The following is an 18,203-nucleotide window of genomic DNA, read 5'->3' as shown; positions in this document are numbered from 1 at the left end:
GTAAATCTTCAGTGGCTTGTTCCTACAATTTGTTTTTTTTTTTTTTTAATTCTTTATTGTCATGTGCTAGTCAACTTGCATGAGTTGGTGGGATTATGGATATGTATTCTTTTTTTCCTTTTTCTCGGTTAAGTTGGTGGTGAAGGTATCTTCTCATAAATTGTGATTTTTTTTAACAAAATAAAAAAATTTATTAAAATCATGCATCTGCAAGTAAGACTCTTAAATGAGTCGAATGGAACAGGTTTGGGCTTGGCTTTTTTACCAGAGAAAGCTCATGAGTCGGCTAGTGTTCTTGTTTAGCTGAGCCGAGCTCCGCTTGTCCTTGAATGAGGCAAGCCAAATATGAGCGGCTTCATATAAAAAAAAATCCATGTTATTTATTTATAGAATATATATATATATATATATATATTGCATACTTCTCTTTATATATTACATTAAAAATATATATCACATAAAAAATATATATTTTTAATCTACATAAGCTCACTTGAGTGAAGCCGAGCCAAACGCCTTGTGTTCGGGCTCTACTCCTTTAAGTGGCTTCACTTGCCAGCTGTATGAGCCGGTCACGAACAAGCTCATGACGAGTCAAGTCGCCAGATGTTCGGTTCATTTACCAGACCTATCTGCAACTAAGGGCTGGTAAACAAGCCTAACTAACCAAAGAGGGCATGTTCGGGCTCGGCTCATTTACTAGTGGGTTGAGCTTGTGGCTTAGCTTGTATTCTTGTTTAGCCGAGCCGAGCTCATGATCTGGTTCGTGTAAAAACATTTCATGTTATTTATACAAAGTATATACATTTGTATATATTATACTTGAAAATATATATAATTTTCTATAAATTACACTTAATAACCCACATTTTATGTGTATATTTTTCATTCATCTTTCTTTTTTATATATATTTTATTCACAACAGAAAACATATAAAGTTTGTGACAGAAACAACAAAGAAATAATTGCAATAAAGCAATTCTGTTAAAGCTGATCCACTCAATGTTTTTGGATGCAATTCTATAGTAAATCCTTTATTCGGTTGGACCTGGGTCTGGCTTATGCAATTCTAGGTGAGGTCCGGCCTGTTGATATTCCTACTAAACGCTGTGTCAATGTTCGGATGAACACAACCATAGCAGCGTCGTGAAATGAATCGAGGCATCTCATTTCACTACTATCACATTCCCTCACAGGAACCACCAACTCTCTCATGCACTCGGCAACTCTACAAAAACCCAACTGCCTTTTGATCTACAGACACCGCCTCACCCTGAGCATCTCATCTCTCTACCATTTTGACACCCAACACCACCAAACGCCAATTTCCAAGCATCGGTTGTTTCCTTCAACTCCCTGATTACCAAACACGGGAAAAATGGCGATCTCGTTGATGCAAAGGTAGTCTTTGACAGCATGCCCTTCAGAAACGTCGTCTCCTGGACGGCATTGCTCACAGCTTATGCTGAGAATGATGAGATCGAGAATGCACGCAAAGTGTTCGATGGAATGCCTCATAGAAACTTGGTCTCCTGGAATGCTATGATCTCTGGTTGCGTATGTAATGGAAGGCTGGAGGATGCGTATGTGCTCTTTCGATCTATGCTGGAAAGGAATGCGGTTTCCTGGACTGCTATGATCACTGGGTTTGCTCACAAATGGTATGTTGGCTGAAGCTAAGAATCTGTTCGACCGGATGCCTGGAGAGAAGAATTTGATAGCTTCGAATGCAATGCTTACTGGATATGTGAAGAATGGCAAGATGGATAGTGCACGTTGATTTTTCGATCGGATGGACCGAAGAGATGTGGTCTCCTGGAGGGCTATGGTCGATGGGTACTCCCGAACAGGCTCAATTATGGATGCTTGGCATCTGTTTGATAGAATGACTGAGAGAAATGTGGTTTCTTGGACGGCAATGATTGGTGGTTATTCACAGAATGGTATGTGGGATGAAGCGTTCAGTATGTTTTTGACTATTTGAAGGCAGGGTGTGATGATCAATTCAACTGCTTTGACTGTTGTTTGTGATGCCTGTGCTGAAGGTGGTAATATCAAAGAGGAAATTCAGGTTCATGCTTTAGTTTTTGTAATGGGTTTTGAATAAGATGCAATCGCGGGGAATGCTTTAATCACCATGTATTCAAGGAATGGAAAGGCAACCCATGCTTCTAAGATCTTTAATATCATGAAGAAGAAGGATGTAGCTGCATGGAATGCCATGATTACAGGATGTGTTCAAAATGGAAGAATTGATGAAGCCTACAGGTTGTTTATTAAAATGCCTAGAAAGGATGTCGTTTCCTGGACTACCATGGTTCTTGGATTATCAAACATTGGATGTATGCAGGACTCAATTTCTCTATATGAGAAGATGCCTGAGAGAGATGTGATAGCTTGGACTACTATGATTTCTAGTTTTGTACAAAATGGTGATTTCGATCCTGCATTTCTATGGTTCATTAGGATGCTTAGGGAAGGGGTTCAGCCAAACCCCGTGACTTTCAGCAGCTTGCTAAGTGCATCTTCCTGGTTAGCAGCATTGAACCAAGGGGAGCAGGTCCATGCGCAGGCCGTGAAGAGGAATTTCCAGTCAGAAATCTTGGTCTCAAACTTGCTAATCTCTATGTACTCAAAATGTGGGAGTATAGAAGATGCATATCAAGTTTTCAGAAGTACCAAAAACCATGATCTCGTATCATGGAATTCGATGATTAGTGGTTTTGCTGCTCATGGCTGTGGAAACAAAGCATTAGGACTGTTCAATACAATGCAACTAGTTGGAGAGCAACCAAACTTTATTACGTTTCTTGGGGTGCTCACATCATGCATCCACGTGGGCCTAATAGACGAAGGATGGCACTACTTCTATCTGATGAGGTCTTCATATGGAATCAACCGTGGGCCTGATCATATACTTGTATGGTTGACCTTCTTGGTAGAGCTGGATTATTAGAAGAAGCATTCAACTTCACCAAGGCAATGCCATTAGAGCCTTATCCAGCTGCTTGGGGAGCTTTACTTGGTGCAAGTAAAACACATGTGAATCTCAAGCTCGCAAAGATAGCTGCACGTCAGCTTTTTGAACTAGAACCTGAGAGTGCAACTCCATACGTGGTCCTGTCAAAGATGTATGCCATGGCAGGTCAGAAGAAGGATGAGAAAAGACTTGGGATGGTCAAGAGGCTGAAAGATGTGAAGAAGAACAGAGGACATAGCTGGATCATTGTGAACTCTGAAGTTCACTTCTTCTTTGCTGGGGACCAATCTCATCCGCAGTTTTCAGGAATAGAGTCTATGCTGAGGAAAATCTAATTTAATATGGCTGATGTCTAAGAAGTTGGGATATGTGATCATGACCAGAATGCAGACTGTTCCATGGTGTGCTAACCAACCTCTATAAAACAAGGAACATTGAGATGATTGACATTTTTGGTTGCCTCAGCACATCCCCTACGGCATCTTGCCACTGAGCCTGATCAACTGTGGCTCTTGGATGTCGAATTAATGAGATAAGCAATGCTGGAGAAAGGTCACAAATCAATCACTATAAAACAAGGAACAGTGAGATTTCATATTTGGATGTCTAATGTCAATCTCTTGTGACAATCTTTTTCCCATTAATCCATTCATTTCTGCTACAATGGCCAGTGTATGAAAAACATCACAAGGCCACCTTAGATGGCAACAGATGATTAAACCACAAAAGCTCGCGTACGATGCTGCCACTGTAAATCAGAGAACAGTGACGAGATTTCCAATATTTGGATGGCTTTGTGTAATCCTTTACCACATGAAAGAAACCGAAGAACCATGGTCACCATGTAGAGAAGGATTATCATAATTTTCTTCAAGAGAAGAATAAAACATTTGCAGCAAAAGAGAAGCTGTTGCTTTCATCATCTTGTTGGGCAGCTCAGAGCTAAACAAAGCTTCCTGAACAAAAATTGGATAAAGTAGTACAAATGAAAATTGTATCACCATTACCACGAAATCCTGAAAAGATTATGACATTATTCATTGCTTAGAAATAAGACCAAATATTTCACTAACTAACAACTAAGATAAATCCTAATCGTTGTAATTACTGTGAATTTCCCAATAACATCTTGGCAGATGAATTAATGTTTTCTGATCCAGTTCCTGTTCACGGAAGATATGGGTTAATATATAGAGAGAGATAAAGCAAAAATGAGCCATTGGAGTTTCTCTAAATGACAATAATAAGAAGCCACAATTGAGACAACTTTCTTTATAACAATTTTGGTCATATGCCGACCACCGAAAGAAAGATAAAACTGACAAAGTTATAGATGTGGCAACCAAAATAGAATATCCACAAACAGAAATACAGCTTGGGTTCTTCTCGAAAGAAGCATAGAAAGTTTAAAAAAGGCAAAACATGAAAAATGCTCCTACACATTTACACAAGATGGTACTACAACTACACGGATGAATATATGCTTGGGCCTACTCTTGAGGGCTAGCTGTCAGCGAGCATCTCCACCTTGTTCCACATCTTCAAACTTGTCCATGCTCAAGCATGGTGGGACATAGGCCTCAAAAACTGCTTCCAGATTTGGTTCTTCCTCCAAATTCTGGCAGGCAACTTCCAGTGGAATGAAAGCAAACGATCGATAGAAGCGTTTATAGCAAACGTAGCCAAAGATTACACTCAGAATCGGAAGGGGTATAGCAAACGGTGCATAATTGAAGTGCTTTACTCCTAAGAAACCAATCATGGTTAATTGGAAAAGCAAAAGAGAGGCCAGAATTCGACTGTGAATGTGCGGCCACATGCGTCCATAGCTCTCATAGGAGGGTACATACACTTTCAAAGCCTGCATACATAGAAAGTTTTATGAATCAACTCTGCTCTGTGAATAGAAGTAACTAAATCTGTTCATAGCTGTCTTGATTTTCTGTGAAGTTTGTGGTATCAATGATTATATTTCAAACTTGAACGTGCTATAAGGCTTATTGTAGTTTTGGACATTAGTTATTTTCTGGACCATGCTTTAGTTTTAATAGTTGCGTTTTTTTAAGCCCTTTTGGAAGATTGATGATTCAGCCTTCAGACCCGAAGTGCTTTTTAGAGGCAATCCTAAGAACTAGAAGATTTTATTGTTATTTTTATTTAATGTTTGTTTCGTAGTCACTTGGTGAGGCTTTCCCTGAAAATATAAAAATAAATGGTTTTCCGTAAGAAATTCTCAGAGTTTCTTTAAAATAAAGTACAGTAAAAAAAAATGAATGAAGAATATCACAAACATATCATGATATTTTCAATTTGGAACTTTTTCAAAATATCATGATTCTTTTCTGTTTTTCTCAAAAACCTTTAGAACAGAATATATTCAATTATGATTTGGTCTGCTCAATGTTAGGACTTGGTAGAGCACTTTATTTATTATATTTCATGATAGAATATGTTTTTCCGTACTATAGTAGCATGTTTTTTTCAGTCAACAAAATCAAAGTCGGGTTTCCTCTGAGCTTCTTTTAGGAGAAGGCTAGGGACGTTGGTGAGCGTGGCAAGGTCCGACCTTGGTCAAAATCACAAATTTCAGTGGCCAAACACAACTTTTAGAAGTTACTGTTTGTATTTATTTCTAGATGCAGTGAAAAATATACTAATAATCACTATGATGAAAGTAAGAGAAAAAGGAAAGCAAAAACTCAGCAAAGATTTCAAGCCTTACCTGATTTCTGAACAAAAGCCATCCAATTGCAAAGTACACAACACCGAAGGGGAGTATCATTGGTGCAATTACCGAGTAGCATATCACAACTGTTGCTATCAGCATGTCATTGGGAACTCTAGCTACATAATTAAGATCCCCAGGAGCCCAAGCTTCCTTCAACTCGGCCTTGGTTTTGCAGAGGTACCTCCTCTTAAGATGGTAAAGGACCAATGGGACCAAGCGAGAGAGCTCAAGCCCATGGACAACAAAGAACCTGAAATAAAAAATGAACAAGCCACCATTAATTTTTTTATGCAGGAGCAGGAAATCGAAAATGAAATGGAAAAATCTGCGAGTTCAGAAAATGAAAATCTTACTTTAAAGCAACAAATGTAATAAAGAAGGTGGCGCTTTTAGGAAGAGATTTCCCAAGTGTGGGAACAATTTTGTCAGTGTGTGTGGTGAAGTCCTTAAATGAGGTAAGCAGGGTAGAGCCCAGTGTCACCCCAATGAAGACATTAAGCACTGTGAAGTAGAAATACTTGGTAGACGCTGATCTGGCCGCATGGCTCCGTGAAGGGATCCCTTCAGCCTTTGACAAAATCATGAAAATCGTTGGCAGGATAGCCAACAACACCAACAAGGCAATTTGAGGCAGGAAAGCCTCCAGCACCATCTTAATCGTCGGTTGGTCGACAATTGGCTTCAAGAAAGGCAAGTACTTCCTCAAATTCGAAAGAGTGGTGAATGCAGAGACAAATCCCATCGGTATCGTGTAGAAGAAGATGACGAGGAATACAATGCCATAGATCACATACTGCCTGATTTGCCTCATGAAATATGGGATGGATAGATTTTTCCACAGCAACTCACGAGGCTGAGGAGCTGCCGTCACCGTCCATTTTTCGACCATCTGTGCATGGATGGTCTGGGAGGCAGATACAGCGGCTCGCCAGCTGTTAAAGAACACAAGAGCAGAAGCGAGCTGCTTGTCCTTGACGGTGGTCTTCTGTTCGGCCTCTAACTTTGGAGCTAATTCTTTGATTTTCTGGTTGCAGTACTTGATCGTGTCAACTTTCTCACCAATGAGTCCCAGAAATCCAGTCCTGTGCTGCGGCCTAGTTTTCGGGTTTTCTGCAAACACGGCTTCTGAATGAGCAAGTTTCTTCTTGCAACTTTCCAGCTCTTGCCATATTTTGTTGGCCTGTAATAAATACTTGTCATTGCTTATTTACTAAAAATACATGTTTTGATTGAATATTCTGTCACTGTGAGACATGAGCTGTTGATTTTAAATCTCTTGAACAAATTTGAACCTGAATATACCTCATCTAATACATGTTTTTGTTTTCTACCGAGTAAACTATAATAAACACATCTAGAGGTTCAGATTGATCCGAAAAGGCAAAAACAACGGCAACTATGATTCTTAGCAAGATCCTAGTTTATACATATTCCATGTAGGAAGGAGCGAAGAAAAGTAGTACCTCTTTGTTGTCAGTGACCACCATAGATCTAAAGAAAGAATCGGGATGGAGCCTCCTGAAATATGAATCGACCTGCTCTTTACGTGTTTGTTCTGGAGGAAGAGAAGGCATATCTCTAACCAGTACTGCAAATCGTTCGGGCTTAGTTTCATCCGCTTCTAATCGTGCCGCTCTTAGCTCAGAGACATGTTTGTATGCTTTCCATAGTATGTAAAACGTAACAAACGACACCCAGTAAACTGCTAATAAATGTGCCCACATCCTGGAGCTTTTTGGCTGCGTATTGAACACACACCAGTTCACAACAAAGAAACATGATAGGAAAAAGTATTGCATTTGAATCATGTGATGATGACAAGTAATTAGGTTTTTAAAGGGTCCAAAAATCAACGGCTCAAAATGTGCCAAAATTTCTGTCACTCAAAAGATCACATTTTTACATTAGAAAAGCACAACCCAAGGCTTGATACTTGCAAACAAACCACGTTGAACACATTTATGTGTTTAGATTGAGTCGATACAACTTCACCTTATGATTTCTAGCTCATTAGTTCCTTATCTTCATTAGTAGCAAATATTTTATATATATATATATATATATATATATATATGAGAGAGAGAGATACATGGCTTTTATAAAGATTCATAAGTCCATAAATTTGTTACCTAAAAAAATTTAAAATTGATCTTACGGTTTTGATGCACATAATATATATATATATATATATATATATATATAGAGAGAGAGAGAGAGAGAGAGAGAGTCACTAGAACATGAGAACTAGAAATATGGGCATTTTCAATACTTTTTTGCAAATTCAACCATGTGCATGTGCTTGGCACGGTGAGTTGCTAGGAATCAACCATTGGATGGTGTATTTTTGATGAAAAATATGATTTTTGAATACTTGAATATTTATGAAGATTATGAGCCACTGATTTTAAAGCCTTAAAACATCTGCTTTATGCATCAAAATAGAATGATTCAATAATGGGTTCTTATAAAACCATACATGTAGATCACATCCTTATGGTTAGATTCAAGAGAAGAGAACAAAAAATCCATAAAAATCATGGTTCACACATTAGTTGTCATATTCTAGTGTTTATATATATATATATATATATATATATATATATATATATATATATATATATATATATATATATATATATATATAGAGAGAGAGAGAGAGAGAGAGAGAGAGAGAGAGAGAGTTAACTTGCATTGCCTTTTATATAAAGATTCACGATCCATAAATTTGTAAGCTCAAAAAATTAAAAAAATGATCTTATGGTTTTGACGTATTATCATCATTATAAGAAATTAGTTATTTTATTACAATATTATGGAAATATGCAACATTGTTTAGTGCATTTTTATTTAAATTTTTTATCAAAATGCTCATGATATAGACAACCGATGCATCAAAACTACCATTAACTTGAAAATGCATCAAGTGTATAATTTTGTGCTGGATATAAGTTTGTGGTGAACTTGTTCACAAAGGGCCATGAGAGAGAGAGTCTCGTTGCAAGGGCAAGTTTTTGTCTTGCATAGATTTCTTTTTTACATTCTATGTTTTTCCTTACATTTATGCACGAGTACCCTAAGAATTCTGTTGGTCACTTAATGAGGAAAAGAAAAAAGAAGAAAACATATAAAATATTTTCTCTGTTCCAATGAGTCATCTCTTCACAGTGCTCCTGTTGCTCCATTCCTAGTTTAACACATCTACCTTGTTAAAGAAAGTGTGGAGGATACGTGAGACCTCAAGAATCATGTGAAGGTGTCCATTGAAGGAAACAAGACATGTAATGAAGCTAATGAAGATAGAAATCTAGTTTCCCTTTCTAAATCTATTCATAATTGTGATAGGACTTTTACAATTGATAAGAGTCCTAAGAAAGAATCTTCTGGTGATTGTAAACCTCCTGTAAAATCAATGAAAACAAGACCACCTCTCCATTGAGTGTGTGAGGTTTCCCACCGTGGATGTAGGTTCTCGAAAGGAACTGAACCACGTTAAGAGTTTGTGTCTGTTTCTCTTCTTCTCATGCAAGTCATTTATGATATCAGAGCTGTAGACGATATGAAGGAGATGGATCCTCCAAAGAATGATAACACTACCAATGGATCAGGTGCCTCACCAGCTTCTACAAATCTCCAATATTTTTTTACTACAAAATCATCGGATGATAATTTTCTGTTCTGAGAATCTTAATTCATCCCCTTGTTAAAGAGCCATGATCTCATTGGTTTTATCGGCGAATCTAATCCTTGCCAAAAAAAGAGGTTTAAACCGGCTGAACCTGAAATAAACCTGCTTTAAACCATGCCTATATTCAATGACATCAGCAAGATCAACTTCTGTTAAGTTGGCTGGTCTCCTCTCTCAGTGAGACGGTTCATAGTTAGGTGATTGGCCTGACTACTTATGAGGTATGGATGGTTCTTAAGAAGTACTATGCTACTTGATCTAGAGCTCATGTTCAACAGTTAGAGAGGTCAGTTTCATTACCTTAAGAAAGGCAACGATAGTCCTATTTTCTAAAAGCAAAAGTGCTTGAATCTCAACTTGTACTTGCTTCCAAACCAGCCTCAAATGAGGACTTAATCATGCAGTTCTTGGTTGGTCTTGCTGTTGCAGAATATGGTTCTATTAGGACATCTACTGATACCCATTCAGATCTTGTTACTCTTGATGAACTGTTCAAACTTTTATTGACTCATGAAGCTGAACTTAGTGTGAATGAACAACATGAAGTTGTGACTCCTACTGTCCAATATACCCAAAGGCAATTCGGTAGGGGCCGCAGAAATAAATCTGGCGGTTGTTTTTACTAGAAGAAGCAAATCAATAAGGGTCGGTTCTCTAGAAATCGAGGTGGTGGTTATGATAACTGGTCGTTTAATGCTGGTGGACAAAATCTGTCTCAAAATCAGCATACCAGAGGTTCTTCTAATTCTATTTCTTGCTAAGCATGGTGACAAATCTAGCCATGGGCCCTTCAATGTAGGATTTTCAAGTTTTATAAAGGTCCTGAGGGCACATGGCTGCTCATGGTGGTGATTCGTTTTGCTAAAGCTCATAAGATGAATTTTCGTGGCGCTCAATATTTTTTCTTAGGATATAGTGCTCAGCATAAAGGATATTTGTGTTTAGATATGAAATTGAGCGTATGGTTGTTTTTTACAAGGAGAAGTTTCCCTTTCTTAAACCTATGGTATCTCCCATACTCCCCCACCTACCCCTTCAGTTGGTGTAGCGCCCTTGTCACCCTCACCCCCAGTTGTTTTGACTATGTCTCTGACTGCACCCGCTCCCACTCTCGTAGACCAGCCTTCATTGCCAACCCCTCCTCCTCCTCCCTCGTCGACACCTTCTTCCCAACCTGGTTCAATGCTTGATGAGCTTTTAAAGATTGATTCGTCAGTGTGTTTGACCTCAAAGTTCTCAAACAATTACTTTCAGTGCTTGCAACAATTAAGAAGATTAAGTTAATCTATTATTATTTGACAACTTTTGTCGTAGCTTTCCACATTTAAACCCAAATCCTAGACTCCAAGCTTCCAAGTAGAGGGTAAGTTCCATTAACTATATTCACCCTTGATGCACCCGTGGATCCGGAGACATACCCAATTCGTGCGAGCTGCAAGAAGAAGAAAAAGAACAAGTGCTGATGGAGTTTGGATGCACATGATCCATTTTGTGATTTTTAATTTGGTTTGATCTTTTGGAATTTCTTTTCATATTCAGATGTTATCTGAGACCCAAAAATATGATTACAGTTTTTAGTTGACTATAAATATAAATATTTGCTATGAGGGGTTTAGAGGGAGGTTGATGGGTGATCGACTCTTGTTATCTTTTATTTTTCTACAATCTAAGTGTTAATTTCTATTATTCCTTGTTTTCTGAGCTCCGTTGCATAGGATGAGGCATAATTTAGCTATTTAAACCCAAATCATCAACTTCGATCCCATCTACCAACTTCCAGGTAGAGCATAAGTTCCATAAAGTATTTTCATTCCCTACTAGTTTCCTTGCTTTCTATGCCCAACCTCAAAGAAAGATGCAACCACCATTCTCTTCCCTCAGTACATTTAAAGTTCATGACTGCTATAGTCCTATTACTTCTCGAATCCCAATGCTTCCTCATTTTTTTTCCCACCAGCTTGTTTCATTGATCAACTGATGTAAATCGAGTTCACAATTCGCAAGGAAAAATTATGTTACACTACTCCTATGTATGAAAACTGAGAAAAAACAAGAAATACAAAAAAAAATTGCATAAATTCAACAAAAAAAATATAAATTAATTAATCATTCAACTCTCATTCTCCTCACAGGAACCCTATAACAAATATTTATAGCAAAAACAGAAATCCTATCCTACCTCGTATCTTGAATAGGATTCGAATGTCCAAACAAACTAAAAGAATCCAAATCTAAAATGCAACTACGGATTCTATTGGATCCATCAAATCCAATCACCTTTTGTTCCTCTCCTTTTTCTTCTTCTTGCCTTTCGTTGGGGTTAGATCCGACTCTAGATCCACGATTGCATCATCCTCCATAGGTTGGAAAGGATTTATCTTTGACGAATCATAGGTAGTGGCTTCCACATCTCTAAACATGAGCCCCACACAAAAGGGTTGCACCATAAAAAATAATGGTCACTTCATCCTACTTTGACTCTTGGCCCTTTTCTTAATTTAGAGTAAGGATTCGTGTCATCATCCTCTTCATGTTCAACCAACTGAACCTGCTTGTGGATCATGAAGCATTAGGTTGCTAGATGCCCAACTCCATCACAATGGAAGCACATTGATCCACTCAAAGGCCCAAGCACGCAACCTGGTGTTGTGTGCAGGCTCTAAATCCTCACGTCACATTGGTTGCTTGGAATCCTTCTGATTGGCGGCCTTGGAAGCATGCTGACACTACAAGAAATTTGATTTTTACTGGCACAAATTTTGCACTAGTTAAAGTTTTTACAGGTACCATGGTCTAAACTCGCTCCTCAGGTTGGGAAAGCGTCCTTGAACTGCGAGGACGATACTCGTAAATCACTCATTGACTTGAGTTTCTCCTCGATAGATATGGCATGTTAGGTTGTTTGATTAACATTTGACACTACAAGGCAAATCATCTCATCATAAATAGCAGAACAAATGCCTATGATATACCTGGTAACTTGTTGATCCTCAATCTCTTGAAGCTGACTCCGAAAGTTTAGGCAATGAAACTTTGCAGTGTATTTGGCTACAAACTTCAAACTCTGTCAAAGCAAAAGACGTCGTCGATATGCTTGTTGAGCATAACTGAGGGGTACAAACTTGGCATCCATGACTTATTACATCTCAGTCCACGTCTCTACAGGTCCTAGTCTCTAACTTTTATGAATTTAGCACAAGTCAGTTTACCATAATAGTACTAACCCTCATAAGCGGGTTGCGACCAGTGCGACATGACAATGCTCTCGAACTTGTTGGGAAGTGACGTATGTGTCCATTGCCAACCTCCAATCCAAGAAGATGTTAATTAGCATCAAGCTGTCCCAAGAATTCTGGGAGGTCTAGCTTGACTCCATAGGTCTTTGACACTTTGACTATCGCCCCGACGCATAACCGGTCTAGGTGGGTTCTCGTACTAGAAATTTGAATCAACATTAGGATCCTCCAATGGATTGACCAGATCTCATCAAATTATGTGCCTAGGATGAAGCCTCTCTGGTGGATTGATAAGAGCCACATCAATTGGCCTCTGATCTCATTTCGCTGCTCCTAGTACTTGTGCATATTGCCCAAATTGGGTTCCCATTAGCGGGTTGTGGATTTGGGCATTAAATTGGACTTGGTTTTTGGTAAGGTCCAATAGAGGGGTTTGGGTTGTATTGGGTAGGCTAGAGGTTTGTTAGGTTGATTTTGGGTTTGGGTAGGGTTTGGTTCATAGGCCAGGTTCAAATTTGGGTGGCCAGGATAATGTGTTTGGTAAAGATCCAATTGGATTGTGAGGAGATCAAGGACATACTGATTCATAGGACCCAAAATGGGTTGAGTCAGATATTGGATCAAGATTTGAGGGTAAAAGGTTTTGATAAGACCCAATTCATATCCAAAATTATGTTGGGTATGGTTTTGACCCGGTCTGCACTAGAACTGGAGCTCTATTCTGGTTCAATTATGTCCATTTTGGGTTTGAGTATTCATATTAGGACCAAAACAGGTGGTGGGGCTCAACTAGGTAGACTTGGATACTTAACAAGGTCCACCCAACAGGGAACCGGTGTCCTAGGGCTCAAAATCAGTGAGTTTTTGGGTTTAACTCAGGCCTAATACACATGGAGCCAAGTTCTAGGCCTCAGAATCTACCTAAATCAGAGTTTTGGTGTTGAATCGGTTCTCCCAGCTGTTCCAAGTGGGTGGGACTCCACCCATGTTGGGGAACATTGTGTGGAGTTCTCCACCCTTGTGGGGAACCCACTGCCCCGCCTTCACCATTGCTTACGAAGGGGCAACTGTCGGTGACAGGTGGGGCTCCCGCTGTCGAATGGTGGTTGGGTAGTGGATGAGCCCCTTCCCACCCAGTGGTTGCCCTCCATTGACCTAGGGCAAGAAGGAAAGAACAGGAGGCTGATGGTCCCCTTCGACCATTTCTCGGGTCCAGACCCGGGTCTAATCGAACCTACCATAAGAGAAACCATACTTGGACCCAATAAGATATACATGAACCAGACACAGACCATACCCGATAAAATAATATTTTTATCATTTTTACATCAAAAAATTGTAGGTCTTAATCGAAACTCGAGTCAGGCCTAGGTCTAGTATAAAATTTCACAAACGATACTTGGATCCATGTATTAATCAAAACTTCAGGTCCGAACTCGAGTCTTAATCAAGTGTTCTTATTTATCACTGTACTTGGACCCTATAAGGGTTTGGTATTGGTCGGGTCCGGGTAAACCCGACTCGTTGACACCCTTAGAAGGACATTGATCGCCATACCCCGCTTCACTCGTTGATGAAAAAATACCTTGTGACAATGGATCCTTCATCTGAGCATGTTCTGACGGTGGAGGGTGATTAGTGAACTCAATTCCACTGCTAGGCAGTAGCGGTTGGGCGTTCCCAAATGCCAACACCATCTTCTCACCCTCGTGGATGAACATCTTTCCATGAGATTCTCGAGTGTTGTGCATCTGCCCATTTTGTTCATATCATCGTAGAAATGCCTCGAGCATATATTCCATCTTGGAGAATCGTTAATCAAACATCGCAAGCCTCTGATTTGCCTCTGTCACCATCGTTCTCAGGCTTTGCATATCAATCTTCAGATTGGTCACTTATGTGAGAAGATTTTTTGTCATGTTCTCCTCTTGACTGCTTCCTGATTCGTCACAAAATCAAGATCTTGCTCTGATACTACTTTGATGCAAATCGAGTCCACAATTTGTAAAAAAAACTATGTTACGCTACTCCTATACACGAAAACCTAGAAAAAAATATTGAAAGAAATTACATAAATTCAACAACAATACTAATAATTAAACATCCAACTCTTATCCCTCTCAGAGGAACCCTATAACAATTATTTATAGCAAAAACAGAATCCTTACCTTACATCATATCTTAAATAGGATCCGATTATTCAAACAAACTAAAAGAATCCAAATCTAAAATGCAACTACGAATATATCCCCTCTCGTTGAATTCATCATATTCAATCACCCTTTGTTCCTCTTCTTCTCACCTTTGGCTCGAGTTGGATCTAGCTCTGAACCATGACTGCATCATCAACTTTCAAGGATTGATTTGTCTATACCTTTGACCTTTATCTTCTCAAGCAATTACTCTATAGTAAAGCATATCAAGTTATTCAACCTCTTCTTTGCGAACCAATCAAACGATTTGGCACATTTCATTAACTGAGCATTAGAGTAGAAATACACTCATAAGGCTGTGTGCTACAGCAGAATTGAACATACAAGTTTCACAAGTAAAAACAGCAGAGTACCACCATCGCTATTATAGATTGGCACCAACAAAAGCAATAGCAAGGAGAAGAATAGCAATCACATCAAGTTGCATGCATTTTATATTGATAAGAGAGGATGATGAGAAGGAGTTCGAGCATACTGAGATGTTTGCCATAGAAAGCTTATCAAAGCTTGTGAAGTTTGCACTCTGTGGGTCGCTGCTAGCTGATTTTGCGATATAGTCATCAGTCACGTCCAGTGGAATAAGAAGTGGCAGCAAAACCAGGCCAGAGAAAACTAGTATTGCCAACACTGAAATTTTCAAACAAACAAACTTGGCATCAGTGGTCATCACCAGTTCAGGTCCAATCAACAAAATTGGACCTTGATGTCTGCAACAAAGTCTATTAGGCATAGTGACAAATCTCACGAAAAATTACCTAAAAGAAAGAAACGGTAATTTCTCGTGATATTTTCAATTTCTTTCTAGTTTTTCATCAAAAACATATATAAATATCGTATTTTAAACACGATAATTATGTTTTTATTGGCTATTTATCATGAAATGGTTTTTTCTTTTTAAATAATTTTTATTTATGTTTTCTTATAAATTTTTTTTATATTTTTAATTTATATTTTATTGCCAAGATTTTGCCAAAAAATGTGATATTTAAAAAAAAAATCAAATTCTCATGAGGTTTTGGCTGCCGATATTTTGCTGTTTTTAACTTAATTTTGTCACTATGATATTAGGTATATGGACCCGGTCAAGTTGGTTCATCAAATTCACTGATCGTGTTTGACTGACAATTACCTATTTGAAAAGTTTGCTGATATTTTGTATAGATTGAGTTATCAAACTCAGCAATTCCTGACAAATTAAAAAGATTAGGATTCTTATAAATCCTCACTTGGGTTCATTTATATTTTCTTTTGAATTTGATTTTTTGCCTTTTGATTTGCTTAATTAAATTTTAACTTTGTTTTTCATTTTGATTTTACAAATGACCTTGTATTAAATGGGTTTAATTGTATGGGTTGTATTTGACGTAGTGAGTCTCAAAAATTTTAGTGGGTTTTATTTATATTTTGGGTTTAGGTATTGATATTTGGGTTTGACTTTAAAATTTAATAGTCAGACTAAAAAAAAGGAAGTCCACTACCTCCGAGAAATAAATGAAGTGGGAGGGTGATCATATTTTCAGAATTCCAAAAACACAAAAAAAAAAACATTAATTCAAAGGGCATGGATAGGGGGTGTCAACGGGTCAGGATTACCCGGACCCAACCCGTACCGTACCCTATAGGGCTATATATGGTGATAAATAAGAAGACCCGATTAAGACCTGGGTCTAGATCAGAAAGTCCAATTAATAAATGGATCCGGGTATAATTTATAAAATTTTATACCAAACCCAGGCCCGACCCGAGTTCCTATTAATACCAGCAAATTTTCAATGTATAAATGATAAAAAAATATTATTTTACCTGGGTATATCCCGGTCTGGTTCATGTAGTTCTTATCAGGTCCGGGTATGGGTTCTCTTATGGTGAGTCTGATTAAACCTGAGTCCGAACCCGATACCATACCCAAAAATCGAGTCGGAACCGATACCATACCCAAAAATTGGGGCCAGGTCTGGTTCTACCTGGGTCCAAACCAAACCCGACCCCTTGACACCCCCAAGCACAAATACATCAATATGAACCTTAACGTACCTGAACTACCAAAAATGCCCTCAGCTATGACCGAATCCCGGCCCATTGTTAAAATCGGTTTAGTAGGTAAATGGGTTTCTCAAAAAACCCTCCGAATCGAATCTTTTGCGAATGAGTACTTTTTCACTGTAGGATGTCACATGCCATTATAAAATAAAAATATTTAAAAAATGTTAATTTTTTTTAACCTCCTTAAAAAATATTAAAAAAATACTAATTGAATCGACCTTGAGTCGGCCCCTTTTGAATTGACTTTGGGCGGATTGGATCTGAATTGGTCGATTCTGACAACATTGATCCGTCCTATTCTAGACACAGCCTATTGCCCAATCAGATTTCGGAGTTGTATTTGGCTAAAAATACCAATACCGAATCTGGATCCTATTTTCATGTTATTGGATGATTCGGAAATCGGACACACTTTAGATTCAGATTCTCTGATCGACTTCCGAACCACCACTAAACAAGCTGGAATTCTCTTTGATATCCGACCCGAATCTGACTTCATCATTTATGAAAATTTACGAGGGTGCATTAGTCATTTCGGTAATTCTGAGAGATCTCTCAACCGGAACTCCGGCGTACCTGAGCCGAGGAAGACGATGTAGACGGCGGAATCGACCCCGGAGACGGCCACGAGCTCCTCTTCCGACGTGAGGAAGGCCTCTCCGATCCAATCGAATGGGCCGCGTCTCCGGCCGCCGGCGGCCTCCCTCAGGTGGAGGCCCCTGAGGATCCTGCTGGGATGGTGGATGACCTCGTTCGCGCTCATCCGCGAGAGCCACGTGAAGACGAGCACCAGCACCAGGAAGATCGCGAAGGATGTCGACAGCGAGACGATGAACGAGCTCGAATCCATAGATAAGAGAATCGAAGAAAATTAAAGAAGAGGGATCGAATCGATCTCTGCCAATGTTAGAGAATGGCAGAAGGAATTGGGAACAAACGACACTAATGAGCCAATCGATGCAACAGCAGTTTCACTGAGCCGAAACAAAAGGCCTTGAAGAAGGTATGTTGAAGGATCTTAACTGTGGTGAATGAAAGGGATTGATGGTAGAAGAAAGTACATGTACAGCATTGTCAATTTCTTATTTAAGAAAGGCAATTTGTAAAGCCATCTACACGTGAAAGGGCGATCAAAGGGACCATCCCACTATATATGCTTTTTTAAGCGGCCTACATGTGAAAGGGTGATCATATTAACTGGCCCATTTGACTCTACGTGTTTTTTTAAGCGATTCACATGCATATAAGATTAATAAGAGGATCATAAAAAATTAAGCACTTGGGTAGGGCTGGTAAACGAGCCGAACGAACAGAACA

The 18,203-nt window shown here is 38.9% G+C and overlaps 2 protein-coding genes across 2 annotated transcripts; one reads left to right on the top strand and one right to left on the bottom strand.

Annotated features, from left to right (window-relative positions):
- The first annotated feature begins 2,138 nt into the window (after positions 1 to 2,138).
- LOC149831282 (pentatricopeptide repeat-containing protein At1g53600, mitochondrial-like) lies at positions 2,139 to 2,957 on the top strand. Its single transcript, XM_090012978.1, has one exon. The coding sequence runs from the start codon at positions 2,139 to 2,141 to the stop codon at positions 2,955 to 2,957; it is 819 nt and encodes a 272-aa protein (XP_089869104.1).
- A 1,374-nt stretch (positions 2,958 to 4,331) lies between these two features.
- Positions 4,332 to 17,736, bottom strand: LOC149831281 (hyperosmolality-gated Ca2+ permeable channel 3.1-like). Its single transcript, XM_090013794.1, has 6 exons — positions 17,463 to 17,736; positions 15,319 to 15,470; positions 7,173 to 7,448; positions 6,063 to 6,889; positions 5,704 to 5,959; positions 4,332 to 4,842 (listed from the first exon to the last, which is right to left on the bottom strand). Exons 1-6 carry the CDS (start codon positions 17,734 to 17,736, stop codon positions 4,492 to 4,494), a joined length of 2,136 nt encoding a protein of 711 aa, XP_089869920.1. The 3' UTR covers positions 4,332 to 4,491.
- Positions 17,737 to 18,203: the final 467 nt, after the last annotated feature.

This window comes from Nuphar pumila, chromosome 7, assembly GCF_984573655.1.
Source record: "Nuphar pumila chromosome 7, dmNupPumi1.hap1.1, whole genome shotgun sequence".
NCBI classification, from domain to species: Eukaryota; Viridiplantae; Streptophyta; class Magnoliopsida; order Nymphaeales; family Nymphaeaceae; genus Nuphar; species Nuphar pumila.
This window is presented reverse-complemented; position numbering and strand designations above follow the sequence as displayed.

Coding starts and splice junctions, on each gene's coding strand:
- LOC149831282 (XM_090012978.1), top strand. CDS start 2,139: ATGTATTCAAGGAATGGAAAGGCAACCCATGCTTCTAAGATCTTTAAT.
- LOC149831281 (XM_090013794.1), bottom strand. CDS start 17,736: ATGGATTCGAGCTCGTTCATCGTCTCGCTGTCGACATCCTTCGCGATC. Junction 15,471..17,462: donor CATCGTCTTCCTCGGCTCAG/GTACGCCGGAGT, acceptor TGAAAATTTCAG/TGTTGGCAATACTAGTTTTC. Junction 5,960..6,062: donor ATTACATTTGTTGCTTTAAA/GTAAGATTTTCA, acceptor TTTTTATTTCAG/GTTCTTTGTTGTCCATGGGC.